Genomic DNA, 26,019 nt, shown 5'->3' with positions numbered 1-26,019 from the left:
CCCTGAGGGGTCCCGACTGCGAGAGGGCGCAGGCCAATCTAAGGGACCCTGGTCCCCCAGTGCAGGAATTTCATGCATTGGGCCTCTAAGATAGATAGATAGATAGATAGATAGATAGATAGATAGATAGATAGATAGATAGATAGATAGATAGATAATCTTTATTGATTTCAGAGAGGAAGGGAGAGGAATAGAGAGTTAGAAACATCGATGAGAGAGAAACATTGATCAGCTGCCTCCTACACACCCCCTAACGGGGATATGCCCGAAACCATGGTAGTTGCCCTTGACCAGAATCGAACCTGGGACCCTTCAGTCCGCAGACCGACACTCTATCCACAGAGCCAAACTGGCCAGGGCCTGACACCTAGTTTTTAATAGACAATGATAACTATTAACTTTCTGTTCTTCATTGGTGGTTCTCAGTCTTCAATTATGGAAGTGTCAGAGTTGGTGACAACTTGTCTCATGCTAGTTCCTTGTTTTAAATGGGAGTACACTGTGCTGGGAGCTATAAGCATAAGGAAGAAATATAAGATGTCGTTTCTGTCATGAGGGAGCTTACAATCTATGCAAAGGCATTATGATTTAAATTATAATGCACATGTATTAGTTCAAGATAACAAGACAGAGGAGCCAGTCATAAAGAAGGGACAGTCAACCAGTTTAGAGGAGGAGAAATGTAGCTCAGGCAAACATTCAAATAGGCTTTATCATGTCAATAAAGGTAGGATTGCATATCACGAAGTCATAACTTATTGTGCTGTGTGCATGTAGTGCCTTGTTGGGAACACTGGCTTTCCCACTTATTTCTCAGTATTGCAACTCACATATGGAGTTAAAAAATAATTCAATCCCAGCATGAATAAACCTTGTCGTAAATTCTATTACAATTCTTTATTTTAACTGATGTTTTATGGCCTTAGGATTTAATGTTATAGTCTGAAAGTGATCTGAGATTAATTATTGCTTTCTCTAATACTCTCAACAAGTTCAAATGCAAACTATTCTTTACCTCTCCACCTCCCCAACGTGATATCTTTTAAAAGGATTCTGGAGCCTCAGAAGCTCTTTGTGTTGTTGGTGAATCCACTGGTCTTTTCTATCAGACAGCTCTCCAATTTGACATTTCATACACCTTCCTTCTGCAGATTTTTATTGGTGAGATATCCATGTATTTCATAAAGTCAACCCGAGAATCTCTGATTGCCCAGGAGAAAACGATTCTAACCGGAGAATGCTGTTACCTGAACCCCTTACTCCGAAGGATCGTAAGGTTCATAGGTGAGTACAAGAGCGCGCTGAACTGAGTCACGCTTATGGGTAAAACCTACTAAACTTAGTAAAGACAAACCCACTGGAGCCAGGTGCTTTGAGGCTTTTACCAAGTGCAGACACTGAGCCTGGTCATAGCGCCAAGTCACATTTTTGATCCTTGAAGCGGAGAGGTACTTATTTTAACAAAAATAATGCTTTTGCTACCAAGGATGAGAAGAAACTTGGGATTCTAATAGATTTCTGGGAAGGCTAAGTTGATACACCTTGCTGCATAGTGATTTGACAATATATTTCAATGGTCTTAAAAATAACTGTTATTTTAAACCCAACATTCCACTTTAAAGTATCTGTCCAAGGGAAATTATCAGAGATATAGATAACTTTTTATGGACTAAAATTACTTTATCATAATATAAATTAGAAATATATAATAATACAATTTTTAAAAATAATGCTACCACGATGAGTTGCAACCTCAGAAAATGGTATTTGTAAGAATTATTAATGAAAGGAGAAATATTCAGGGTACAATGTTATGTGAAAAAAAGTCAAGACACTATGAATCTATAATTATTTCAAAATAAAAAGGATACCACGTTATATAAATGTATGTATGTGGTATGTGCATCTGTATTTGTTTGTGTATGTGCATCTCAGAAAAAAATTAAAGGGAAATGTGCTCAAAGTTAACTGTTGTCTCTTTTGTCTTGTAGGATAATGGGTGAATAATTTTTATTATTTTGCTTTCTGTTGTTCTGTATTTTCCAATTTTTTATCATGAATATGTATAATTTTAAAATAAGAAACTTAGCTAATCATTATTTTTTAAAAAAAAGAGGGGTGGCAAAATAAAGGCTATTCAGAAAGATGGCCCCGTTCTTTAACATCATCTCCAATGTACAAAGCACTGCTGAAAGTGGCACCGCAGGTCTCCAGTTCCTTGTCTTCTCTAGTCTGTGTGGCATAGACTTCAACAGATAGCCCCTCACCCCATTCCACAGATCCAAATTCAATGTTAAATGAGAAAATGACAAGAATAGCAAAGTCAAGGGGAAAACATTCTAATTAAGCCATCTCCTCCTGTAGATAAATGTTATTGTGTTGACCTTGCCAGGGAGGATTGAATTCCTTGGATTCACAAATCCAACAATACATTTTTTCCCAAGATTATCATTATAAGATGTCCCACCTCCCAGGCATTATGTATAGACGCTCATAACTAAACTCCTCTACCCATTTCTAAACCTTGTATAATTTCTTAGATTTCATGTACATGATGTGTGAAGGAAGAAAAGGCATTGACTGAACTAACAAATTTGACCAGGGTGCTCCCTTTTCTCATTTCTTCACTCTCCTTCCCTTCCCTTATACCATTTCCTTTGGTATTGCATGACATTGAAGAACAATACAAAGATTTAAATTCTCAAAAGATAAGCACCTATATTTTGCTTTTTCAGCAGCAAAACAAAATAAAGAAGTCACATTTTCCCCCAAATTCATGAAGATAAGTTGAGTTATATCCTTTTCATACACAGATATACTTGAATAAATATTTTCATGTAAATATCAATTATCCAATAGTAACTTTTTAATTTAATATTGAAAAGCATTAGAATTCGCTGAGGGTTTTTGGGTTGTTTCATATAGAAGAAAATAAACTAACTTTCTCTTCCTGAATAACTACCTTTTTTTTTTTTTTTTTTTTAGTTAAAGAAAAAAAAATGGATGCAAATATGCTAAGATTAGACTGTTAGCACCTAAAATAGCCTGTTACCCAGAAGCTATTTATTGTTGGCTTTTCATTTGGAATCACATAAGTGCTTTATTATTATTTCTAATAAAAACTTAATTACATTCCAAGCAAGTCTTCTGCCATTTAGGTCAGGTCTAAGGAATTGGTAGCACTGGGCAGAATAGAAAGTCCCATGGTAAATAGTTAATTCATGTAACACTAATTAATTGCCATAAATTAAGTGTGATCTAAATGAAGCATGAATACTTTAAATGCAGTTTCAAAGGTCATAGTATTTTATGGTTATAAGAATTGATACCCTGAGACAAGTCTAATGTTAGCCTTTTCAAGCACTAGAAAATCCTTCTCAGTTTTGAAAGTCATTAAAATGTACTTTATCTGAAAAGAGACTTTATTTGATTCAATCAATCCATTTCTACTTGCATTTACTTTCTATACTTCAATTATAGAAACTTGGAAACTGATCATATTCATTCAACCTTGAGTGAATAATTTGTTGGGCATGTATTATACGTTAGGCACTGATTGGGGTATTAAAGACATATTAGTGAGCCAAATAGAAAGAGATTTGTTCCTCATTGAATTTGTATTCTCGTGGGAGAAACCAGACATTAAACAAATAAGTAAATTATAGCGTTTGTTGGAAAAGTGCTATAGGGGAAAATAATAATGTAGAAAAGGGAAATAAGGAGTTTGTGGAGGCAGATATGCAGTTTTAAATGGGGTGGGAGAACCTGTTTTACAATGAGAACTGTCTAAAGGTGGCAGTGACGTCATAGGACAGGGACCATCCCAGCCAACCAAGTGCCTAGTGAACTAGGCTAGCTCCATGTGCTGATTGAGGAAGCTGAGGCTGGTGGGTGCTCTAAAAGTAATTTTCAGTGCCCAGGCACCCAACTTTAGTTCTGAGATAAGAGTTTAAAAGAAAAATGTCAGGAGCAACCCAGGTGGAGGTATTTCTAGACTCAGCAGCAGGAACCAGAGTTGAAGAAAAGATACATCGATCAGGTCGAAAAGCCAAGATGGATCTTAGGGGAAGTAAATGGAACCTCAGCATCCAGACTCCATGAGTAGGCAAGCCACCAGACTTTGAGACTAAGCTGTTGGTTACTTCTGCCTGGCCTGGCTCAGTGGTTGAGCATCAACCTGTGAATCAGGAGGTCACAGTTCAGTTCCCGGTGGGGCACATGCTCAGGTTGTGGGCTCAATCACCAGTGTGGGGCCTGCAGGGCCAATCAGTGATTCTCATCATTGACGTTTCTATCTCTCTCTCCCTCTCTGAAATCAATAAAAATATATTTATTTAAAAAGATGTTTGGTACTCCCTACTACATATCAGGATTGGCCCTGTGGATGGAGAGCAAGGGTGCAAGGAGGGGAGGTACGCTGAAGCTGAGAGCCTTAGTTGATCTAAAAGGCATAGCCAGGATTAGCCTCTGCTCAAGGCCCAGGAAGTGTGATGAGGCTGTTTGGGGTTACTCTGCTCAGTGCAGAGAACAAATCTCACTTTTGAATGACATTTGAGAGAGAAAGCACTGAGTTGCTGTCCTCAGAGGTGGGAAGTAAAGAAGATATTCTTGTGGAGACTTTTTTTAAAGTCACAAAAACATTATTTAATTTTATGCTCCAGGGAAGTAGAAGTATATTTGTTATTTCATTAGTAAAAATATTTGGGGGTGTTTCTAGTGGATTACTCACCATCTTTAAGTAGTTATCCTTCATCTTCACTTATGATGATGAATAGTTATAATATGACAAATAGAGGATATTTTTTTAATATCATGAGTAAGATACTAAATGTGTTGTTTGAAGTTGTTAGAATTATAGGGTTCTTGTCTCTTCCCTCTGTTTCAAAACTATTTTTATAATCAACTTATTTAAAATACTGAGGGCATCTACTTTCCTCAGATATAAAAATAATAACATCTATATATAGCTCACAATTTACAAAATGTTTTTATAACTATTTCTATGATTTGCATAATAAACCTGTGATATAAAGTAACTGAGGTTCAGATTAATTAATTTAAATAAAACCTATACTTAGAATTAAAACCATGTCATCAAGACAAGTAGACTGCTGTCAATCTTGGGTGTTTTTGTGAAGTCTAGAGGAGACCGAGACCAAAGAATCTTGAACTTACGAAATTAACTATCCAAGGAACTGATACATTTAATTCTGTCAGAAACTTCTTTTAGAAGCATAAGATAATATTTGATATCTATAGATCAATTTACACCAATGGTATTTATATTACACTATTTAAAAAAAGCTGATTCCTTGCCTAAGGGATGAGAAAAGTGCCTCATTCAGTGATTACATATAGATATTCTGTCATATTCTTGGTGGAAAATTGCTGGCTAAAAATTCGAGGAATTTTTGTTCTGTTGTTCAAGGCAATACATTCATCAGGGGCATGCTCTATATCCTCCCATTTTCTCAGTGTGTGTGTGTGTGTGTGTGTGTGTGTTACCAAGCCTACAGAGCTAAAGCGATTTTTTCATGGCCTAATGTCTACCCATATTTTTTAAAGAACATTAAAGTATAAGCGTAGAGGGTAATGATTAAATGTATGGATTTATAGCCATACTATTTAGTTTCTAATCTCAGCTCTGCTACTTATTAGCTGTGTGAACTTGGTCATGTTATTTGACCTCTCTATGCCTCAATTTCTTCATTGGTGAAATGTGGAAATAATAATAGTGTCTACCTCATAGAATTGTGGTGGGGATTAAGAGCAGTAATACTTTGAAGTATTTAGAACAATACCTAGTACATACTAAGCACAGTGTATTAACTTCCATTATTTTATCTTTATTATTACTATTTTCTAGTATCCGTGGCAGTCCTAATCAAACATCTCTCCAGCTCAGTATGTCCTTGCAAGAAAATGAGATGGACATGGTAACTACAGATAAGCAATCTTCATTAGGAAACTTCTCGTGTGAATAAGGCGTGTTAAGGAGAAAGCATTTTCCTGTCTTCCCATCATGCTAATCAGGCGCCCTGTTGCTCTGATCCCATGCTGCATGTGAAACTTCTCTGATGGGGTGTGCAGAGCTTCTGGGCTACACCTTGAGAGGCACAGGATTTCCCAAATTGTTCTGGAGATTGCTATCCTTCCCCTGGAATTTGACAACCAGCATGAGGCAGGGAGCATGGGAGTGGCCCTTGACTCCTGCAGCCAGATTGGGAGGGCTCTCTCTCCTCCTTGGGTGGGTGACATCCTCAGCCAAACCCTCCCCTAGCCCAGAGTTGATCTTGAAACCCAGTGGTCTGGTCCTTCAGACCATGGCTCTTGGTCATCGCAGCCAAGCCTCTTCAGAATTCCAAAGAAACGAAGCAACAACAATAAGGCTGGACCCACAGCTTTAGACTGCGTTGTGTCTGCTGTAAATCCATTCAGAAACATAACCAGCTCCTGGGGCAGGGAGCACCACTGGGAGCCGAGCCCTACGGTAAATAGAACCCACAAGGAGGAAGAGTGACAGAGATGAAAAAAGCATCTGTTAAATTTTCAAAAATAGGATCTCACCTAAAGGCCTTTAGACACCAGTTTTAGGGTACCTAAACATGTTTAAAATGCCTTCAAATAATACCTTGCAATATAGGAGACCATCAGTGGTGTTCCGGCAGACTCAGAGGACAAACACAGCTATTTTTAGCTTCTGAGGCTTGTAAAATACACTCAAGGAGCTCAGAGTGGAGCGCCAGGCATGGCTGGCCTTTCTTACAAAAGCGCTGTGGGATCTGCCGTTGTCTGTGAATCACCAGCGCTGCAGGTCCCACCGCCCTTTGTTGGCATGGCCTGTGCCAGGTGGGTGTTGCCCAGCCTGCTGCAGTGCCCTTTTAAGGCTACATCAAATGCACCAGAATGAAATGTTTGGGCAGCGGATGCTTCTTAAGCCATCAGGAGAGGTAGACGTAGTCCAGGGGAGGCAGAGGAGAGGGGAAAGCAACTTTCAGCAATGTTATCGCGCGACAGCCAAGAGAACCGGCTGTCACCGTCACCGTGGCCACAGAGCTGGCACTGCAGACATGAGCCAAGGAGCCTCGGAATCCTCTGTCGCAGAAAGAACGAACCCGCCCTCATTGGAAGCACTTCTGACAAATACAATGCCAGAGGAAAACGCTGTCACTTTCCCCTTTCAGATCATAAATTACCCTCGTTTCCTGGAAAAGAATGTCTAGACGGACTTACTGCCCCCTCGAAAGAGCCCCAGACCTGCTCTTGGAGAATCCTGCTTGAAGATGAAAAAAAAAAAAAATTCTAACCATTCAGACTTGCAGACTGTAGGGGTGAACATTGCCACGAATGATCAATGAGTGCCTGCTCTGGGAGGTCAGACCCTGCGAGGGTGAGCTGGCTGATGCCGTTGAAAGAGCCAGTTCTCATTGTGAGAATGTGAATCCTGGCAAAGCCACAAAACAGAAAATTGTAGCAATCAATACAGATCACAGTGAAACCGGATGAAGCTTTCAGCCACACCTGTCTCCATTCTGCTATAATGGATTAACTTTCGAGTGCTGATATCAGCACAATTTGCAGATTCAGGACATTGAATATGGGAGTCAAAATTGGGTAGAACTTTAATTGAAACTAGAGCAGACCCTTGACATTCACCAGGGTTACGCTGCCTCTCACACGTGCCAACTCCTCCCATAATTGAGCTGCATTTGGAAAGTCGACTTTATCCCTTTAAGCAGCTTGTATACACCTGGGCTCTGAATAGCCTCTCTTGATATACTTAACAGATAATCTCTACATGTACTCTCTAGGCTTTGGAAGAATTCACAGTGGGGCCTCCTGTGAGGAAATCTGCCCATCATTTCCACACTTAGTAGGCTGAATCCTGTGGAATTTACCAGAGAACAGAGAGAATCCAGGAAATAAAGCCCAACCACAGGATTCTCAGCCAAACAGCAGTGTGTGTGATAGGAAGAATGATGCCCTCCTCTCGCAAAATGTCCGCATCTAAACCCTGGAAACTGTGGACATGGCACCTTACAGAACAAGAGGGAACTTACAGGTGTGATTAAATTAAGGGTCTTCAGATGAGGACCATGTCCTGGATTATCCAGGTGGACCCAAGAGGGAAGCAAGGGAGAGTCAGAGAAGGAGAGTGGAAGCCGAGGTCATAATGATATGATTGCTGAAAAGGGGGGTGGGAGTCACAAGATAGGAATGAAGGCATCTTGTGGAAGCTTGAAAAGGCAAGGAATGAATTCTACCCTGGAGTTTCCAGAAGGAATAAACCCTGCCTACACTTTGTTATTAGCCCAGTGAAACCTGTTTTATATTTCTGACCTTCAGAACTGCGCGAGGATACGTTTGTGTTGTTCTGAGCCACTCAGTTTATGGTAATTTGTTACAGCAGCAATAGGCAAACTAATACAGTCAACAGCATCTGTCTTTAATCCTCTTTACTTCTTCTCATTTTCTCTTCCCAACATCAAAAGAAACACGCAATTCAATCAAGGTTTCCGGAATGATCTTTTCTCTCTCTTTTAAGGACAACTCCCCAGCCTCATTCACTCTGATAGGTAACGCCTGCTAGGAGAAGTTGCATTTCCAAACAGCACCAGGGAGAAACTGTTTTCAATAGGTTATCCTGGACTCAGTGTTTCCTCTTAGAGATAAAACCAGTCAACAGTGTGCGACACCATTTCTAATTCTTTTCAATCTTCTTCTAGGGGTATTTGCGTTTGGGCTTTTTGCTACTGACATTTTTGTAAACGCCGGACAAGTGGTCACTGGGCACCTAACGCCATACTTCTTGACGGTGTGCAAGCCGAACTACACCAGTACGGACTGCCGAGCCCACCACCAGTTCATAAACAATGGGAACATTTGTACCGGGGACCTGGAAGTGATCGAAAAGGCTCGGAGATCCTTTCCTTCCAAACACGCTGCCCTGAGCGTTTACTCCGCCTTATATGCCACGGTGAGTCTGCGAGTCTGGCCGTCTCTCCCAAGTGGAGCGATGGCTGGGATGTGTGTCTTTCTGCCGTCCTCGCCCCCATTCTTTCATCAAAGTCTTGTTACAAAGTGTTTCTCCTGGGTGATATCATGCTGTTGCCCCCACCCTGCCAGAGGATATTAGTTCTGGAAAGAAGGTTGATAATCAATTAGTCAAATCTCCCCATTTTACTGATGCAGAAACTGAGGTCCTGAGAACAGCTAAGAACACACAGTTAGAGCTGGTACCCAGGCTTCTGGCTTTGTGTCTAGGATTCTCTCACAGCCCACAACAGCACTCTCTGCCAAAGTTTTGGTTGGTTCCAGGACGGCACAGACTCCTCACACCTGCCTACAGATTGGCAGGTGTGGGCCATAAAGGAACGGCTGGCCCTGCAGTGCACACACCCCAGGGAAAAACAGCTTCCCTTGCTCCTCCTGACACTTCTCCATCGCGTTGCCACATGGATGGCTGATCCCACAACACCCAACACTTCGCTGCTCCCTGCTCTCCAGAGCTCTCAGGCTTTGGTGCCCCCACTGAGGTATAATGTTCTCTACATTTTTTGCCGTTATCACAGAGAAAGCCTAAAGTGCAACTCATCTTAAAATACAAGGAGAAATGATGGTCTCGCTTTTTTTTCCTAATCTTTAATTTCTTCCATGTGGGAAATGATCTCATTTCATCTTCCTCTGGCCTCTGCTTCTGTGGGGGCTAGAAGAAATAATAATACTTTCCCTCCCACCTTCTAAGTGATTCTGGCTGTGCTAATTATCAAATTAACAGAGATAGATTAACAAGGGCAAAACCCAAAAGTTCAATAGATATGCACTGGGAGTTCTCATAGGCATGAAAATTCCAAAAAACAATGACGCCGCCTTGGGTATATAAGACATTTTGGACAAAAGAGAAAGGTGGGGAACAGGAAATTAGATTTCAGAAGTGAGGATGGGCGAGTCACAGGTAATTGAGAGAAAGCAGAACACACTGGCAGGAAAATCCTTGCTAGGCAACTCAGAAATGGCGGGACACAGGGCCAGCTAGCTGCTAGGCTCCAGCCCCAAGCCCTCCTGTTTACCACACTTAATTCATATTAGGCTATAGCAGCATCCTAAGATCTCCCTCCTGAAACAGGTTTCTCTGAATCCCCTGGGCAGGAAAAGTGGGGAGGTCCTGTTTCTTAATAAACAGCTTAAAATCAATATCCCAAAAAGGCAGCTTCAGGGTGGAAAAACTTTGGTTCCCTTCATTTGCATAGAACTGACAGGGATCAGATCAAAGGCTGAATATCATAGGCAGTTAGCGTGGAAGTGCAACTATTGGTGGAAAATATCCCTTCCTTCTACCCATTTTGTACTCAGGAGATGGCTGGTCTAGTGATTCTCAATGAAAGGTGAGGGAAGGAGAAGACTGAGAAAACACCCCGTTCAAACTGCCCATTCTGCCCAGAGCGTCTGAGCATGCCCCCCACCCCCCGGGGAGCACGTCCCCATCCCCTCCCTGAGAGTCTGCCTCTGAGGGAAGAGAGTTCCTGCAATTACTCTGAATTACATACATTCAGGGAGGAAAAGAGCGGCTCACGACTAGTCTGTCTCTTTAGTAGACTTTAAGATAATCGATAAATATTCTCTCTAAAACAAAGTTTCCTTGGAGTCCCATTTACAGGATCACATCCATAGCACCAATTTACCAACCACCAATTATCCAAAATGTCTTCTTCATTATTCCTTTAAGGTTTTTCTTTAATGAATGCGTGATGAAAGTTATTTCAGCTGCCCCTCCCCCCACAGTAAGAAAACACAAACATAAATCACACCGAAGCCTCAATTTACGAAGCAGATCCATTATAGCTCAGTGAGGCTTCTTCACTTTATTTAAACAAACAAACAAACAACCATGCCAGGTTTCTTTCCTTTTAAGCAAAGAAAGTCCTCTCCGCAGGCATTCACCATATTTTTTCATATTCAAAATATTGACTTGCCTTAAGTTATCTAGAACCTAAGTTATATGAAGCAATGTACTTTTAAAATATTTTTATTGGTTTTGAGAGAGAGAGAGAGAGAGAGAGAGAGAGAGAGAAACATCGATGTGAGAGCGCTCAGCCCAGGCATGTGTCCTGACCAGGAATCCTTTCAGTGTATGGGATGACACCCAACCAACTGAGCCACACCAGCCAGGGTGAAGCAATGTACTTTTGCACCATTTTCTATATTTTTATCAGGCTCAACTCATTGCTATGTGAAATTAATTTTGCAATACCATTATAAAAATTAATAAACTGCCCTCATCAAGTAAGATGTAAATTTATTTTGGGGGAGAAACAGTAAGTAGAGCCAGCTCACTCAGAATAGATGCGGCTATAGCACATTTTCAAGGATTCAGATATAAGCCAATTCGAGTCACGCCTCTCTATAAACCCTGATACAAGATTCCAATTGTGCAAACATTTCTGAGCCCCTATTATGTGTGAAGTCCTTTCAGAAATTACTCAACAGGTTTTTCCTAAGTACTAGTTCATACTGTGAAGAATGCTAATTAACTGTAGGCCTCATACTCTTAATAGTCTGTAATTTAATAGGAAAGATTTATAAAGGTTATATTTAAAAACAATATAGAAAAACTAAACTTAAATATACCTGGTATAAATGTTACATAGCATTGCTTACACAGCCTCAGAATGGTAATAACATGCTGTATTTATGTAGCTCTGATCTCACCAGTTTTTCAGGGTATCTGCTACATGTAATGAAAAGAATCCCATCACCCTGTGTTCACACCATGTTGAAAATCATCCTAGAAAATTAAGTTTCCATTCTGATATTGTAAAATGCACCTATTGGAACTTGCATGTGCTCAGGCCACACAAACACACCACAGTCTATAAATTAAGTATCAGCATACTATTTTTCAGGGTTGCAAATGCATTTCTCACTTTTGTTCAAGAAATGATGGATCAATAGTGCCCTCTACTGGTTTCTTGTAACTATTACCAAAGAAGATCTAACAAAGTTTTTATTTGAGAGACACATCTTCCTAACTAGGCCACTGGGAACCCATTTGATAACTGAGCCTATGAAGCATGGCCCAGCTCCTCACAGTGAAATGAGAATAGCCTACATATTACACTTGAAACTAATATAAAATGATATTGAATGTCAACTGTAATTGAAAAATAAAATTAAAGAACAGCCTACATACACTCAGGCTTCATAAATTTCAAGTGTCATAAATTTAATCATTCTTTACTTAGTTTAGGTCTTCCCAGTCTTTTGTATGTCCTGACACAGTTTTGTAAATTAATACTTTAAAATATACTAGAGTCAATGAATGGATAGAGCTGATCACAGTTGTCCCAAGGAATGTGGAAATCAATTTCCAGCACAACTGAAATCTATTCATGTGACACACTGACTGGGAAGTTCTAATTTAGTCAATCAAGTAATCAATAAATGTTTTTGTATTGATTGCTTGGAAGTGTAAAGAATCAGCTAGCAGTCTGGGGGACGCAAAAAGTAAAATGTAGAGTCATTCACCTACCTGATCTTCTCCATAAACTTCATTCTCATAGAAGGATTATTTGGTATCTGAGAATCTCACATGGGTTTCTTAATACCCAAAATGGTGCTTAAATTTGTTACGTGAAAACTGCAGCTTCTGAGCCTGTCGGTGTGGCTCAGTGGTTGAGCATCGACCTATGAACCAGGCGGTCACATTCGATTCCTGGTCAGGACACATGCCTGGGTTTCAGGCTCGATCCCCAGTAGGAAGTGTGCAAGATGCAGCCAATTGAGGATTCTCTCTCATCATTGATGTTTCTAGCTCCCTCTCCCTTCCTCTCTGGAATTAATAAAAATATATTTTTAAAAATACACCTGTGTCTTCTGAATCTGATCATTATTACATGCCCATTCTTCCTGTCAAGCATAATTTTTGTTCACATGTCCCCTAGAATACAAAACACCACATTAATGGACATCTGTCCATTGTTCTTGCTTCATTGTTCTTTCTACCCAAACTCTACTGCGTAGCTGAGGGGAGCTGTTCACCTGGTTGATGTGGTTGCTTTGGCACAGCCCCTGTTTGCGTGCGTTGGTGCGTGCATGTGCGTGCACTGTATGAGGAGCCTCCGGGTCACTCCCCATCTCTGTCCTGTTCCAGATGTACATCACAAGCACAATCAAGACGAAGAGCAGCCGACTGGCCAAGCCCGTGCTGTGCCTCGGGACCCTCTGCATGGCCTTCCTGACAGGCCTCAACCGGGTCTCTGAATACAGGAACCACTGCTCCGATGTGATCGCAGGCTTCATTCTGGGCACTGCGGTAGCCCTGTTTCTGGTAAGTCAGCTTCCCTCTTTCTCCCTTTCGTCCCCTCTGAGAGGCTGCCCAAGACCATGGGGAGTCAGGTTCCCAGACGTCCCAATCTACACCCATGTTTCTCTGGCCTGAACCTTGAGAGTTGCAATTATTCTGCAAGTATTATGCATCCTATTGCTGCAAGAATGATTTCTGACGCACCCTTTCCTTCAGAAATGTGATTGCATGTTCCCCCTGGGGATGGGGGAGAAGATTGCCCAGGAAGAATGGTTGCTCCATTTTCTTCAATACTGGGATTGGGATTGGGATTGGGACTGGGGCTGGGATTGGGGCTGGGGCTGGGATTGGGGCTGGGACTGGGGCTGGGCAGATAGTGATTTGCATACCTTCAAGCCATTGTTCTAAAATGTTTGTTCAGGATGTGTTGGGAGAAGCTAAGTGTTGCTTGGGGGAAGCACAGAGAACAAAGACCGCTGGTGGAAGCAGGCAGCCTCTTCCCCTGCATCCCAGGACACTGAGCTCCTGCCGACTTGCATATCTCACTCAGAAATACGAACACTCTCAGCTAACCACAGACTTCTCAGAAAGCCTGTTATTATCTGAGCATGCCCTCAGACATCTTGTTTCTGCTACAAGTGGCTTCTCAGCAACTATTATTCTCTTCCTAGAGAAGAGCTGAGGGTCACACAGTTTTCTCCATATCTTTATATTTCTGATGATATTTTAGTTTCTCAAATACATGGGGACCTGCCTACGTCTTCAATTAGGAAATCCCTTAATCCAAGTTGGATTGGAAGAGATGGGTTAATTTTTATTGTTTTGGGGGGTGTGTTTTTTCCAATTTTATTGAGGTCTGATAGGCCTATACCATATGGCACAACAAGTGTACAATTTGATCAATTTTGACATCTAGATTCGTCCTTGTCTCCCACCCTCTCCTTCCCCTCATTCCCAAGCTACCACTGATCTTCTTTTCCTCACCCTATATTAGTTTGCCTTCCCTAGGATTTCATAGAAATTGAACCATATAGTATGTATTTTTTCTCTGGCATCTTTCACCCAGCATAATTATTATCAGAGGCGTTCGTGTTGTAGCATGTACTAGTATCAATTCATTCCTTTTTCTTGCTGTATAGTATTCTGTTGCATGGGCATACCATAGAGGTGCGGGTTTTTAATAATCCTCTCAAGGATTTAAAATAGGCCCAAGAGGATTTACGGCCACTCACCAGGCCTGGAGAGCCACATGTTGCTCATGAAGTGAATCCCTCACAATATTCAGCCCGCTTCCCGTCTGAGACTGAAGCCAGCGCAGTCTGGATGTCCCTCCTTTCTGCAGTCAGTAAGACTGGCATCCCACACAGAAGGATTTCACAGTCCTATGGCCTAACTCCTCCTTGTCCTCCCAACATATATAAAGTGCACACACGCCTCTCCCAACCACTAACCGTTTCCCAGTGTTTCTGTTGGCGAAGGTGCACACAGAAAATGCTCACACTTATTCAGAACACTGATTGGGAAACTCCATTCCAATTCAAAATTATTTTTAATGGATCCAGGCTTTTCTTCTACAGTGAAAGGTGTCCTTACACGCAAAATCGCTGGGTGAAGCCGCAGGAAGCGTGGTGCTGAGGATGTTCTGAGGCGTTGATGTCTCATAGGGGATATTTTCCTAAGGCTGCTTTTTTTAAAGAGGGAAAGACTAGAGGTGACTTCAGAGAGGGTAGAGTTTTCAAAGAGACATCAAGACTGCATCCATGAGAGGGCTCAAAAGGAAAGTCAGCCAATGCTGCTGTCCCTCAGCCCTGGAGCCAGCCCGCCCCAGCTAGAGAGAAAGAGCAGTGTTGACTACCCAAAAAAAAAAAAAAAATGCGATGGGGTTTTTCCAGGATGAAACCTACAAAATGCTTTGTGTTTGCTAAGGCCCCATATACAGATTCTGCTTTAACATTAAACTTGTTTTCTCTCAGTGACTCATAGCCCTGCTTCCTACTGCGTGGCCCGTTATTGGCTTCCCAACTGACGGCAAATGTCAAAACTTGTTCTCCACAAATGATCTTTTTGTAAGACCCAGCCCTGCTGTTGAGTTGCTCGGCAGGTGACAGACCACACTGTAACTACATGTGCACATGCACACAACCTCACATGCCCACTCAGTAAGCTGGAATATGGGAAGGGGAGGATGTTATAGAAAAGACTGGAAGCATTCCAAAGCAGAGACTTGGAGAGCAGACAGAAAAGGAGAGGAGAGTCCAAGAAGAGGAGCACACTTGTGGCATATGTTCATTATTGTTTTGTGTTTCCTATGAAGATGAAAAGGATGGGTGGAGGGGGAGATTATTAGTTGAGCAATTACTATATACCCGACACTTCATGTGCCCCTAGGACAGCCCTCACAGTGTTCTTATCCTCATTTCATAGAGGAGGAAACTGAGGCTCAAAGATAAGTAACTTGCCCAATGGCTACACAATCAATAAGCTGTGCCAGCCTGAGTCTTTTCAACTCCAGAGTCTCTTCAACTTCAACACCTTCCACCTCTCCCATTTCCTGAGTGGAGGGAGTTTAAGCAGAGATGGAGGGAGGGAGGGAATATTTATGAAAATGTTCTGCAGGGTTGGAAGAATGACAGGAAAGGCTCAGAGGCACTGGATATAGAAGCAAAGATGCAGAACAATGAGAGAAAAGTGTGGAAAGAAACAGACAAACTGCATGGGCAACAGAAGCAGACCAGATGGTGAAAACAGACTGAGGTATGAAGGGGCCTCAGTAGGAAATAAAGAAGAGTAGGTAGTTATTTAGAGGGAAAGTTTCTTAATGGAAGCAATAAAAGTGTCACTAATGAGTTATTTAATCTCCAGCCTATAGTGGTCACATGATTTAAGGATGATCATTTTAGGTAGAAGTTAAAGACTAGCTAACAGTGAATGAGTATTTGCTATATGTTTGGCACTTGTTAAGAGGCAAAATATAATAGTGGTGTGAGCTATGGAGTTTAAATCCCTTTATGACGTTGGGCAAATTACCTAGCTTCTCTGTGCCTCCTTCCCTAAGTTGTAAGATTGTTGAGAAGATTAAATGAAGTAAGTAAAAGTCTCAGGACAATGCCCAACACATAGTTGCCCTCAATAAATGTCAGGTGTGTTATAACCATCGTGTCTTTTCATCCTTATGAATTTATGAGGTAGGTATTATATTACTCTCATTTCACAGGTCAGGCTCAGTGGGTGGACGGATTATCATTGGCCATCTGGTGATTCCACGGGTGCTTCCTCAGCACTTAGAACAGTGATGGCGAACCTATGACACGCGTGTCAGAGGTGACACACGAACTCATTTTTTTGGCTGATTTTTCTTTGTTAAATGGTATTTAAATATATAAAATAAATATCAAAAATATAAATCTTTGTTTTACTATGGTTGCAAATATGAAAAAATGTCTATATGTGACACGGCACCAGAGTTAAGTTAGGGTTTTTCAAAATGCTGACACGCCGAGCTCAAAAGGTTCGCCATCACTGACTTAGAATGTGCTCAGCAGGTACCCTGGGCTGCGCCCAAGGTCTTTCCATGGTCCCTACCCGCTGGCTCAAAGGAAGAAGTCACTATGGCAATGACATTCCAGTGGAACAGCCTGCCACTCTCAGAGATGACCAAGCCCTGACAGCTATAGTCTGACCCGATCTTTTTACCCCTCATCCTGCAGGGAATGTGTGTGGTCCATAACTTTAAAGGAACACAAGGATCTCCTTCCAAACCCAAACCTGAGGATCCCCGTGGAGTGCCCCTAATGGCTTTCCCAAGGATAGAGAGCCCTCTGGAAACCTTAAGTGCACAGGTATAGTAAAGTGGCTATAGCAACCAAGCCCATAGGCTCAGGCCTGTTCCGTTCAACTATTCTATTGAGAGCAGGCACCACTGCATCCGCCCAGCAGCAGTAAAAGTCTGGTGTAAAGGCCCTTGGTAACTTAACAGCTCCCCTCCGGCAGTCTTGCCTTTATCCTGGGGCTTGGCAATCATGAGTCCCAGGAAGTTCTTAGCCGCACGTGAACCTCGGCTGCTTCAGGACACCTTGGCCTCCAGGGGGATAGCACAGTTAAGAAATCTGGACCACTTATGTGGGAGGTCCATTTGATTCAATAACTAGGACATTATTTGGAAAGAAAACGGTTTTATTATATGTACTGACAGATGTAAACTAGAAGCACATTTACAAGGTTATTGACAGAATAGATGCAAGTGTCCTTTTGGATCTGTTCTGATAACAACCATCAAAAATCCGATGCAACAATACTTGCTGATCACTTATTTACACCAGGGATACAGAAAATAATTAGCCACACCATCCTTGCCCTCAAAGAACTCTCAGATGATTAAGGAAGGCAGATGTCAGTGAGTCATCATAAGCTGGCATGATGAGTCACAGGTCCAAGATTTGCTGTGTGAATATAAATGAAGAGAGATACATTCTGTCTGAGAAGACAGGGAAAGCGTGGAGAAGATGGCATTCCTCACTCGCTCACTTTTACCTTGGACAGTTGCAAGGGGCTTTACAAATATTCTCTGATGTGAACAAAAACCTATTGAATCAATAGTATCATCCCCATTTCCGGGTTAAATATAGGAATACTGAATATCAAGGTGTTAAATCACTTGCCCAAAACCACATACCCGGCATGTCAGAGAGCTAAATGGGTAGCTCTTTAAGTAGAGAGGGGAGTGATTTCTGCCCACATGTTTACTTTCTATAACAATCTATCTTGAAATCTTGTTTCCATATGGCATTTTCTTTCTAATCCATTTGTATAGATCCTGCAAAGGAAAGTAAGTCACCTCCACCCCCCTGGAATTAGTGTGTGCTTCATATCAGTACAGTATAAAAATATTTTTCACTATTTTATTTAAAAATTATTAACGCCCTAGCCAGTTTGGCTCAGTGGATAGAGCGTCAGCCTGTGGACTGAAGGGTCCCAGGTTCTATTCTGGCCAAGGGCACATGCCCACGTTGTGGGCTTGATCCCCAGTAGGGGGTGTGCAGGAGGCAGCGATCAATGATTCTCTCTCATCATTGATGTTTCTCTCTCTCCCTCTTCCTTCCTATCTGAAATCAATAAAGAAATACATTTAAAAATAAATAAATAAATAAAGATCATTAACTATCAGCCATATCTCTAAGATGACTATACTCTTAAATGTTATCAATAAACCAGAAGAAAAATCCAATAAAGCTATTTCCACCCTGGGAAAAAATATTTAGGGCTCTCCCTTAAATCCAGTGCCAAGTATTTTATTTGTTTATTTTCTCTTAACCTGTATTAAGATGAAATTTTTGACTGTCTAATTAGAAAGAATGTACTGAAAATATCTTACTGGTTTATTTATAGAAAGCCTGTTGATGCAGGTGGAATGTCAAATTAGCTTAAAAAATGAGACCTTGTAATGAAATGGTGAAATAGACCCTCCCTAGTTTTTTTCCCCTATCTCATTAAGTTTCTATACCTGGTGACGTCAGAGTGGCTCCCTCTATTTTTTGAGGTGAAGCAACTAAAGACAAAGGTCGGTTTGAAAAGCAAACAGAAATATTTGCTGAGTTCCACAAACATGTCAATCTCTGTGTCCTTGTAAATGTTTACTTCACCTGGAACATCCCCGTCTAAGGACACCTCTTGTCGACCCATCTTCCCTCCCGACATTGCTCAAGCGTAACCCTCTGTCTGAAGCCTTCTCCACCTTCTCTCTTCTCTTCAAGACATGAATAGTTGACCAGGCCAAGAGACAACCAGGCCATATTTTGGGAGATTCCACTTACATTGAAAAATGAAGTGCCAAACAGGGTTTCAAAAACTGCTATTCATAAGATAGATTTTTAAAAATCTTTTAATTAATATATTGATTTATTGCTCACAATAGGCAATAGTGGAACTTCTTTCACATATCTTTGTATCCAGGTAGATCACCTCATCTAGGTACAACTTGAGGCCTTCCCTGAATACCAGTCTTGGGCCAGAGGACCCTCAGAGTCCCTCTGGACCGCCCCTCACAATTAAAGCCAAGAATATCCCCTCACATCTGCCTCCTACAAGGACTTAGAGATCTTTGAGGATCTGAACTATATCTTCCTGACTCTTCATATTTCCTGGCATTCACTGGGTGTGAAATAATGTTTGGCGAGTAGACAGATGCAAGCCAGAACCAACGCCTGAGCTAGACGCTTGAGTCAAAACAAAGAACCTAAAATCAGGCCATAGAACCTCGATGGGAATTAGAAATGTATGAGCAACAGCGAACAGGACTTGTGCAGGCTAGTCCAAGTGAAGCTACAGGAAGCTGGATGGAAGTTCTGACCTCTCAAGTGATGTCTTTCATACCAACGTGGGAGGTTCAAGTAACCACCCACCGCTATTAATGTCAAATATTTCCACAGGGCGAGTGAAGAGAATGTTCCCTGTATTTGTTGGTCAAGAAAGCTGGTTTATTTCAAACCATCACATTCAATCTCACAAGAATCCTGCAATTGGCATCATTATTCTATTTTATAGATGAAGTGAGTAAAGCACAAAGTGTTTACGTAACCCAGTCAAAATGAAGACACAAGCCTATCTATTTCTCAAGGCCCTGATTTCATTCCAGGGACATTTCATTTTGAAATCTGCAACTCTCATTTGAAAATGGAAACATGTCCTAGGGGTTAGTGTGTTTGAACTGAGCTATAGCTCTTCCCATATAAATATTTCCTCCCTTTTCCCCTGTGGGCAAGAGCTCCCCTGTGCAATTCCAACACCCATGTTTTCGGTTAGAAGCTAGTCCTTTGCCATTGCTGAATTGGAGCCATCTACCCAGGAGGTGGATCTGGGGGATCGGACAGGAGATCTGAACCTCTCTTCAGAGCACCATTCACACCCATGAAATCCATCCGACTGTTCAAAATACCTCAAGGAGAAGAGTAGATTGTCTGGATGGGGAGGGTACCCAGTCGTCCCTCTTTCCTTCCTCCTGACACCTTCTTTCCCCTTTGCCACATGGAGTCCCCAGAGCTACTGTGTTGCTTTCCTCTCTCAAATATCAACTCACATTTGATTGTCTGCCTTCTGTGACTCCCCTTGGTTGGGTTGATGGAGACAGGGTGCATTTTTCTAAAATCTTTCCTAAGTACTGAAGAGAAACCAGAAAGTAGATAATTACAGAATGCAAACAAAACAAAAATGGCCACATTTCCAAAGCATTATTCTGTGGTCCTATAGAGTTATTAGGATCCTAAAGACATTGGCTTCAAGCCACTCTCTGCATCTGCATGCCCACATTCCCCAGAGCAATCAAGCTTAGTGTTGAACAATTTCGTTTCCTTGTGTCTCCAGATGGGGGAGAGGGGAAGAAGACTTGTTTTTTCTTTAACACACACAAGAATCTAATCCATGGGAGATCCAAATGCCTGGGACCTTACTCCAGGAGATTCTAATTCAGCAATTTGGAGGGGGAAAAGATTATATTTAAGAAAAATTCCCAGAGGAATTCTATTGGCCCCCTTCATGCCAGTGATATCAAAGATTTCATATTCTAAGTAGCAAAGAGGACTTGGAGAGCACGAACTCGGAGAGAAAGAAATCTGCCCAAAGTCACCCATTTAGTTATCTTAGAGTGTTGGATGACTTTTTCTTAAGCTTTTACTCTTAAATGGAATATTATAAATGACCGAAGTATTAGCCAAAAATCAATTTTCAAAAGGGAAGCATACTATAACAGTTATTTTTCACATTATGGTAAAAATGCATCCAGCCTTAATTTTTACAAATATGACAGATAAGAGTACCTTGAAAAATACAAAATAGGTAATTTCTAAAATTCTAATTTGAGCTCTCAAACAGGAATCAGGAAACCTGTAATAATTAATTACAGCTATAGCCACAGTTTCTTAAGTTATTTGCCAATTCTATGCACTTGGGAGCTGAGGATGAGATGGGAGAGGTTAAGTTCAAACAAAAGAGGAAGCTTTGGGCCGCAAAAGGTGCGGGTTATGCAATTAACTCTTGAACAACATAGGGTTTGGGGACCTGACCCCCCCACACACACACACACAGAGTTGAAAATCCATGTATAAATTTTGACTCCCCCCAAACTTTGCTAATAGTCTACTATTGACCAGAAGCCAAGAACATAAACAGTCAATTAACACATATTTTATGTTATATATATTAATACTGTATTCTTACAATAAAGTAAGCTGGAGAAGAGAAAATATTATTTTAAAAATCATAAAGGAGCCCAGCCAATGTGGCTTAGTGATTGACAATCAACCTAGGAACCAGGAGATCTAAGTTCAGTTCCCGGTCAGGGCACATGCCTGGGTTGTGGGCTTGATTTCCAATAGGAGGCATGCAGGAGGCAGCCAAACAATGATTCTCATCATTGATATTTCTATTTCTCTCTCCCTCTCTCTTCCTCTCTGAAATCAATTAAAATACATATTTTAAAAAGAAAGGAAATCCTAAAGGAAAATACATTTATAGTATTTATTGGAAAAAATCTGCTTATAAGTGGACCCACACAGTTCAAACCCATGTTGTTCAAGGGTCAACTGCATATATAAATTATATAAACAAAATATAGGGGTTATATAAACAAGCATATAAACAAAAATTGACTAGAAAAAGCTGCAATCATAGTAGGAAATTTTAGCACATTTCTCTCTGTAATTAATAAGCAAACAAAATATAGTAAAGACATCAATGTTTAAAAAGGGTGATCTAATGTGCATTATGTATAATCCTTCTCAAAACACATGAAACATGAAAACAAACCACATAGAGGACTATAAAGTAAATCTCAAGGAATTTTAAAGAATCTATATCATACAGACTATATTCTCTAGAAAAAAATTTCAAAAATATCTAAAAAACACCTATGCATTTGAAAATATTAAACTCACTGCTATATAACTCATGACTCAAAGAATAAATAATATGGAAATTTTTCAAAAATTAGAACTGTCCAATACTAAAAACATCTATAATAATAAAAGCATAATATGCAAATTAGACTGACATCCTTCCGCACAACCTTCTGCACAAAGCTTGGGCTATGAGGGAAGCCCGGGTCCCGGGTGCCAGAGGGAAGCTGGTGCCGGCAGCCAGGGGAAGGAAGGCCTACTCTTGCATGAATTTCGTGCATCGGGCCTCTAGTTTCCTTTTAAAAGATGTGGGAGATAGCTATAGTTATTTGAGATCCTATATATAGTAAGTATAACATAAAGCAGAATTATATAGAGAGAACAAATTTGGATGAAAAAATCATCTGATTTGGGTTGAAAAATGAGGGAAGATTTACCAGGAGAGGCAATAATTTCAGAGGTCTCAGAAAAGCATATCAAAGAGAGGGAACAGCCTGTGCAAACTCGAGGAGATAAGAAAGCAAGAGAGATTCAGGAGGGAAAGATGAGTGTGTGCATGTAGGTGTCAATCAACCCATCGCTAAGATTTTATCTGCTTGTGTTTGCAGAATCACTCTGCCTCCATGACCGAAGTTACCTGAGACGGCTGATGTGTCACAAGCTGGTTTGTGTTTTTTTTAATCACCCTCTAATTCAATACTTCAAGACACACAGTTACTCAATGTCAAACTGTGAAGACAAGTATTATGTTTATCTAGTTAGAGGCTAATGTTTTGTACATTTTTGTATGAGGAAGTGATGTAGCTTGCCCTGATTTTTTTTTTTTTTTTTTTTTTTTTTGGTCAGCTTTAATATATTTATGCCAGAATTTCAAACCAACAAAATTTTCTTCTTGTTCAAGTGTGCATTGAAGAACCACATTTATTCAATGATTGATGTTGTTTTGTGATATTTGTACACAGATCTTTTCTCAGTTTTATAGACACAGAAATAAAATTAATATTAACAATTCACTTTAACCGTTTATTATCACAGTTGCTGCCTCCTCCAGAATTTTTGAATATTAATGAAAGTTAACTTTTGAGTTGCAGGGTGGACAGTGTTGGATAATGGCAAATGTCAAAATCAAATTGTACAGAAAGAAATATTACTTTCAAAAAGAACTTGGTGTTCTGATCTCTTCATGTGTCATTGCATTCTAAGTTAAAGTAATATATTAATGAAGTCACCTCGTTACACAAACAATTGGCAGAAAAATCCTGAATTTGAGGGATATTGGGATTATATGATTCTTTCTTAGACAATGGTCTCTCCCATCTACGAAACTCAAGATGATTCTGGAATTATGCCCTTGGGCAGGCATGTGACCCTAGCCTTCTTTCAAAAGCAGCCAGCACCAGCCTCCCCTGTCAACTCAATAGTTTTGTATATCATATTGTATGGACTTTATATGAAAATGAATATTTTACAGTTTGCACAGTATTATTTTACAGAAAGGTTATTATCAGAGCATCTACAACCCAGAGCCCAGAGCAACAGCTTGATTTTGTGGCTTTTAATTGTTCTAGAATTTTAACTGCATCTCACTTTTCTAGCATGGTGATAACCGATGTGACACTCCTTTAAGAGAGGAGCTCCCTTGTCTGTACCTATCCGAATGTTTTCTTGACACTTCCATGTTGGCTCTTCTTACCTTTTTTTGTACATATTTTTTTTTTTCTAAAGAGAAGGGGAAAAAAAAGTTATCACAAAATGTATTCTGGCTCATGTCCTTTATTTTCAGCTTCATCCACTGGGCAGAGGTATTGGAATCATCACAATGAAGTGTCCTCAGTATACATTCATACTTTGCAGTTCCAAGCCTGCTGAGCTAAATCCTAAAAGAGGCTGCACATACAGCACCAGTGTTAGAATCCAGGTCTGCCTGGCTCCGAATTCCACTCTTCCCACTACATCACGATGCCTTCAATGTATCCAAAGGCTTTTTCCTCAAAAACAAACAACAACAACAAAAAAAGTTACCTACTTAGATGGTTCAGGGGGTGGTACAGGTGAAATGCCTACTTAGATGGTTCTGGGGATGTTGTAGGTAAAAACAACAAAAAAAAGCATGTCATGAGAAGGATGGATTCTGTTTATGAGAAGGAACTTGCAAGCTTTGGGCTCTTATATAAACTATCTACATGTAATGTTGCCGAATTTCAGACTGATTCGTTTTCTAAACATATTTTAGGATTTTTATTTTATAACAACAGTGAAAATTCAACTCTATTTCATGCTCATGGAAAGGCATTCTGGAAAATGCTGTCAGGCTATACTGATTTTACATTATCCATTTCTTGCCTCAATGAGAGGCCATTTAACTATCTACCTACCAGATGGTATTTTCAAGAACTTAAGTTGATGATTTGAGCATTATCCTTGTATTCTTCTCTCTGGTTTCAATCTGGAAGGACCTAGTAGAAATGTCCCGAGCTCTCTAACCACAGACCCCTATTTCCTGGCCTTTGGCTTCGGGTATATTGGTACATGACGGAGTCATGTTCCACAGGACACCTTGCTAAGGTACTTGGAACTAAGGGGCATGTCTGGGTTCACATCACTGGGACCCCTGAGCCAGTCTGATTCCTACCATTATGCCATGGCAACCTTGGTGTTGCCCCTATTTAGCCCCAAGTTGCTTCACGGACCTCACATCATCTTTCAAGCCTGCCAATGGAGATTCATTTCCTAGGGCTAGGGACCCCTCACGTGGGCCTTATCCCAAAAAAAGCCCTCTGTCTACATAGGACAAGTGATCACTTAGCCTCAGAAAGAGTGAATTCTGCAATGATCTTTTCTTCCTCTTTTTAAGGAAAGCCCAGAGGAGCCTGAGAAGTCTGACTCACTGTGAGAGGGAAGTAGGAAGAAACTAAAGAAAGGCTAACAAAGAGTGTTGATATAAGCAACCTCATGAGACGATTAGCCCCTGAGGATAACTATGTCTTTGGTTCAGCACCCAGAACAGGGTTTGACAGGGTAAACAGTTAAAATGTGTCACGTCTATGGATTACAGACTTCCTCCTAATTTGGCTAAAGGAGACCTGACTCACTTAGACATAAAGAGAATTTTAATGGCTCCTAAAGGCATGTGAAAGATAAGTTTATTTAGATACAGGAATAGTAAGGGTGAGGAGACTGCACTCAGCAGTTATGAACATGTGGGTGTCTCTTTCAGTAAGGCCTAAAGATCTCCCTGTTAGGCTGTGATCGACAGAAGGGCTGTATGTTGCTCTACTGAACTGGAGAATGCAAACAGGCATAATCCCATACTCAGAAAGAGAAGGAGTGGGTATCGCTGGGATGATTTAAAGAGCAGAAGAGCCAGGGGTAGCGTTTTTGTTTCAAAAAGTTGACTTGATTTCCATATTATGTGCAACCACCAGAACCTCTCAAGTGTGTTAAATATCTTGGAAGCAGATACATTAAATACTAGATTGCCCTAGTTTGTTTTAAGGAGTATTTACATTAAAGCTGTTACACTATTTCTGCCCTGCTGAATTCAAAATGTGTACTAGAACTAGCCTGTCATTTTCTATCATCCCTTGTACTACTGTGGGAATTTTGTAATGAACACCAAACCTCTTAGTTGTGTCTTTGTTCTTGATCCTGATGTCCCGGGATCGATTGATACATTTATTCCTTTGATAAGTATTTAATGAGCTTCTATGGTATGTCAGGAATTATGCTAAGAACGGGGAATGTGCAGCAAAATAAATTGACCTACTTCTTACCCTCATGGAACTTAGAATCAAGTATAGAAAAAAAAAGGAAAACAACCACAAGCCAATT

The 26,019-nt window shown here is 40.7% G+C and overlaps 1 protein-coding gene across 2 annotated transcripts in view; it reads left to right on the top strand.

Annotated features, from left to right (window-relative positions):
• The window catches only part of PLPPR1 (phospholipid phosphatase related 1), a 191,939-nt gene extending 167,810 nt beyond the window's left edge, over positions 1-24,129 (top strand). Inside the window, exons 4-8 of one of the 2 annotated variants that reach the window (XM_036330184.1) lie at positions 1,152-1,284; positions 8,727-8,977; positions 13,151-13,327; positions 17,011-17,142; positions 22,797-24,129. In XM_036330184.1, the coding sequence (XP_036186077.1) occupies positions 1,152-1,284; positions 8,727-8,977; positions 13,151-13,327; positions 17,011-17,142; positions 22,797-22,829 (726 nt within the window). In that variant the 3' untranslated portion in view covers positions 22,830-24,129. The remainder of the gene's footprint in view (positions 1-1,151; positions 1,285-8,726; positions 8,978-13,150; positions 13,328-17,010; positions 17,143-22,796) is intronic. The other variant, XM_036330185.1, reaches the window with a different exon arrangement.
• Positions 24,130-26,019: the final 1,890 nt, after the last annotated feature.

Source organism: Myotis myotis, unplaced genomic scaffold, assembly GCF_014108235.1.
Source record: "Myotis myotis isolate mMyoMyo1 unplaced genomic scaffold, mMyoMyo1.p scaffold_m19_p_12, whole genome shotgun sequence".
Classification (NCBI taxonomy): domain Eukaryota; kingdom Metazoa; phylum Chordata; class Mammalia; order Chiroptera; family Vespertilionidae; genus Myotis; species Myotis myotis.
Note: the sequence above shows the minus strand (reverse complement) of the source record. Positions and strands in the feature narration are given on the sequence as shown.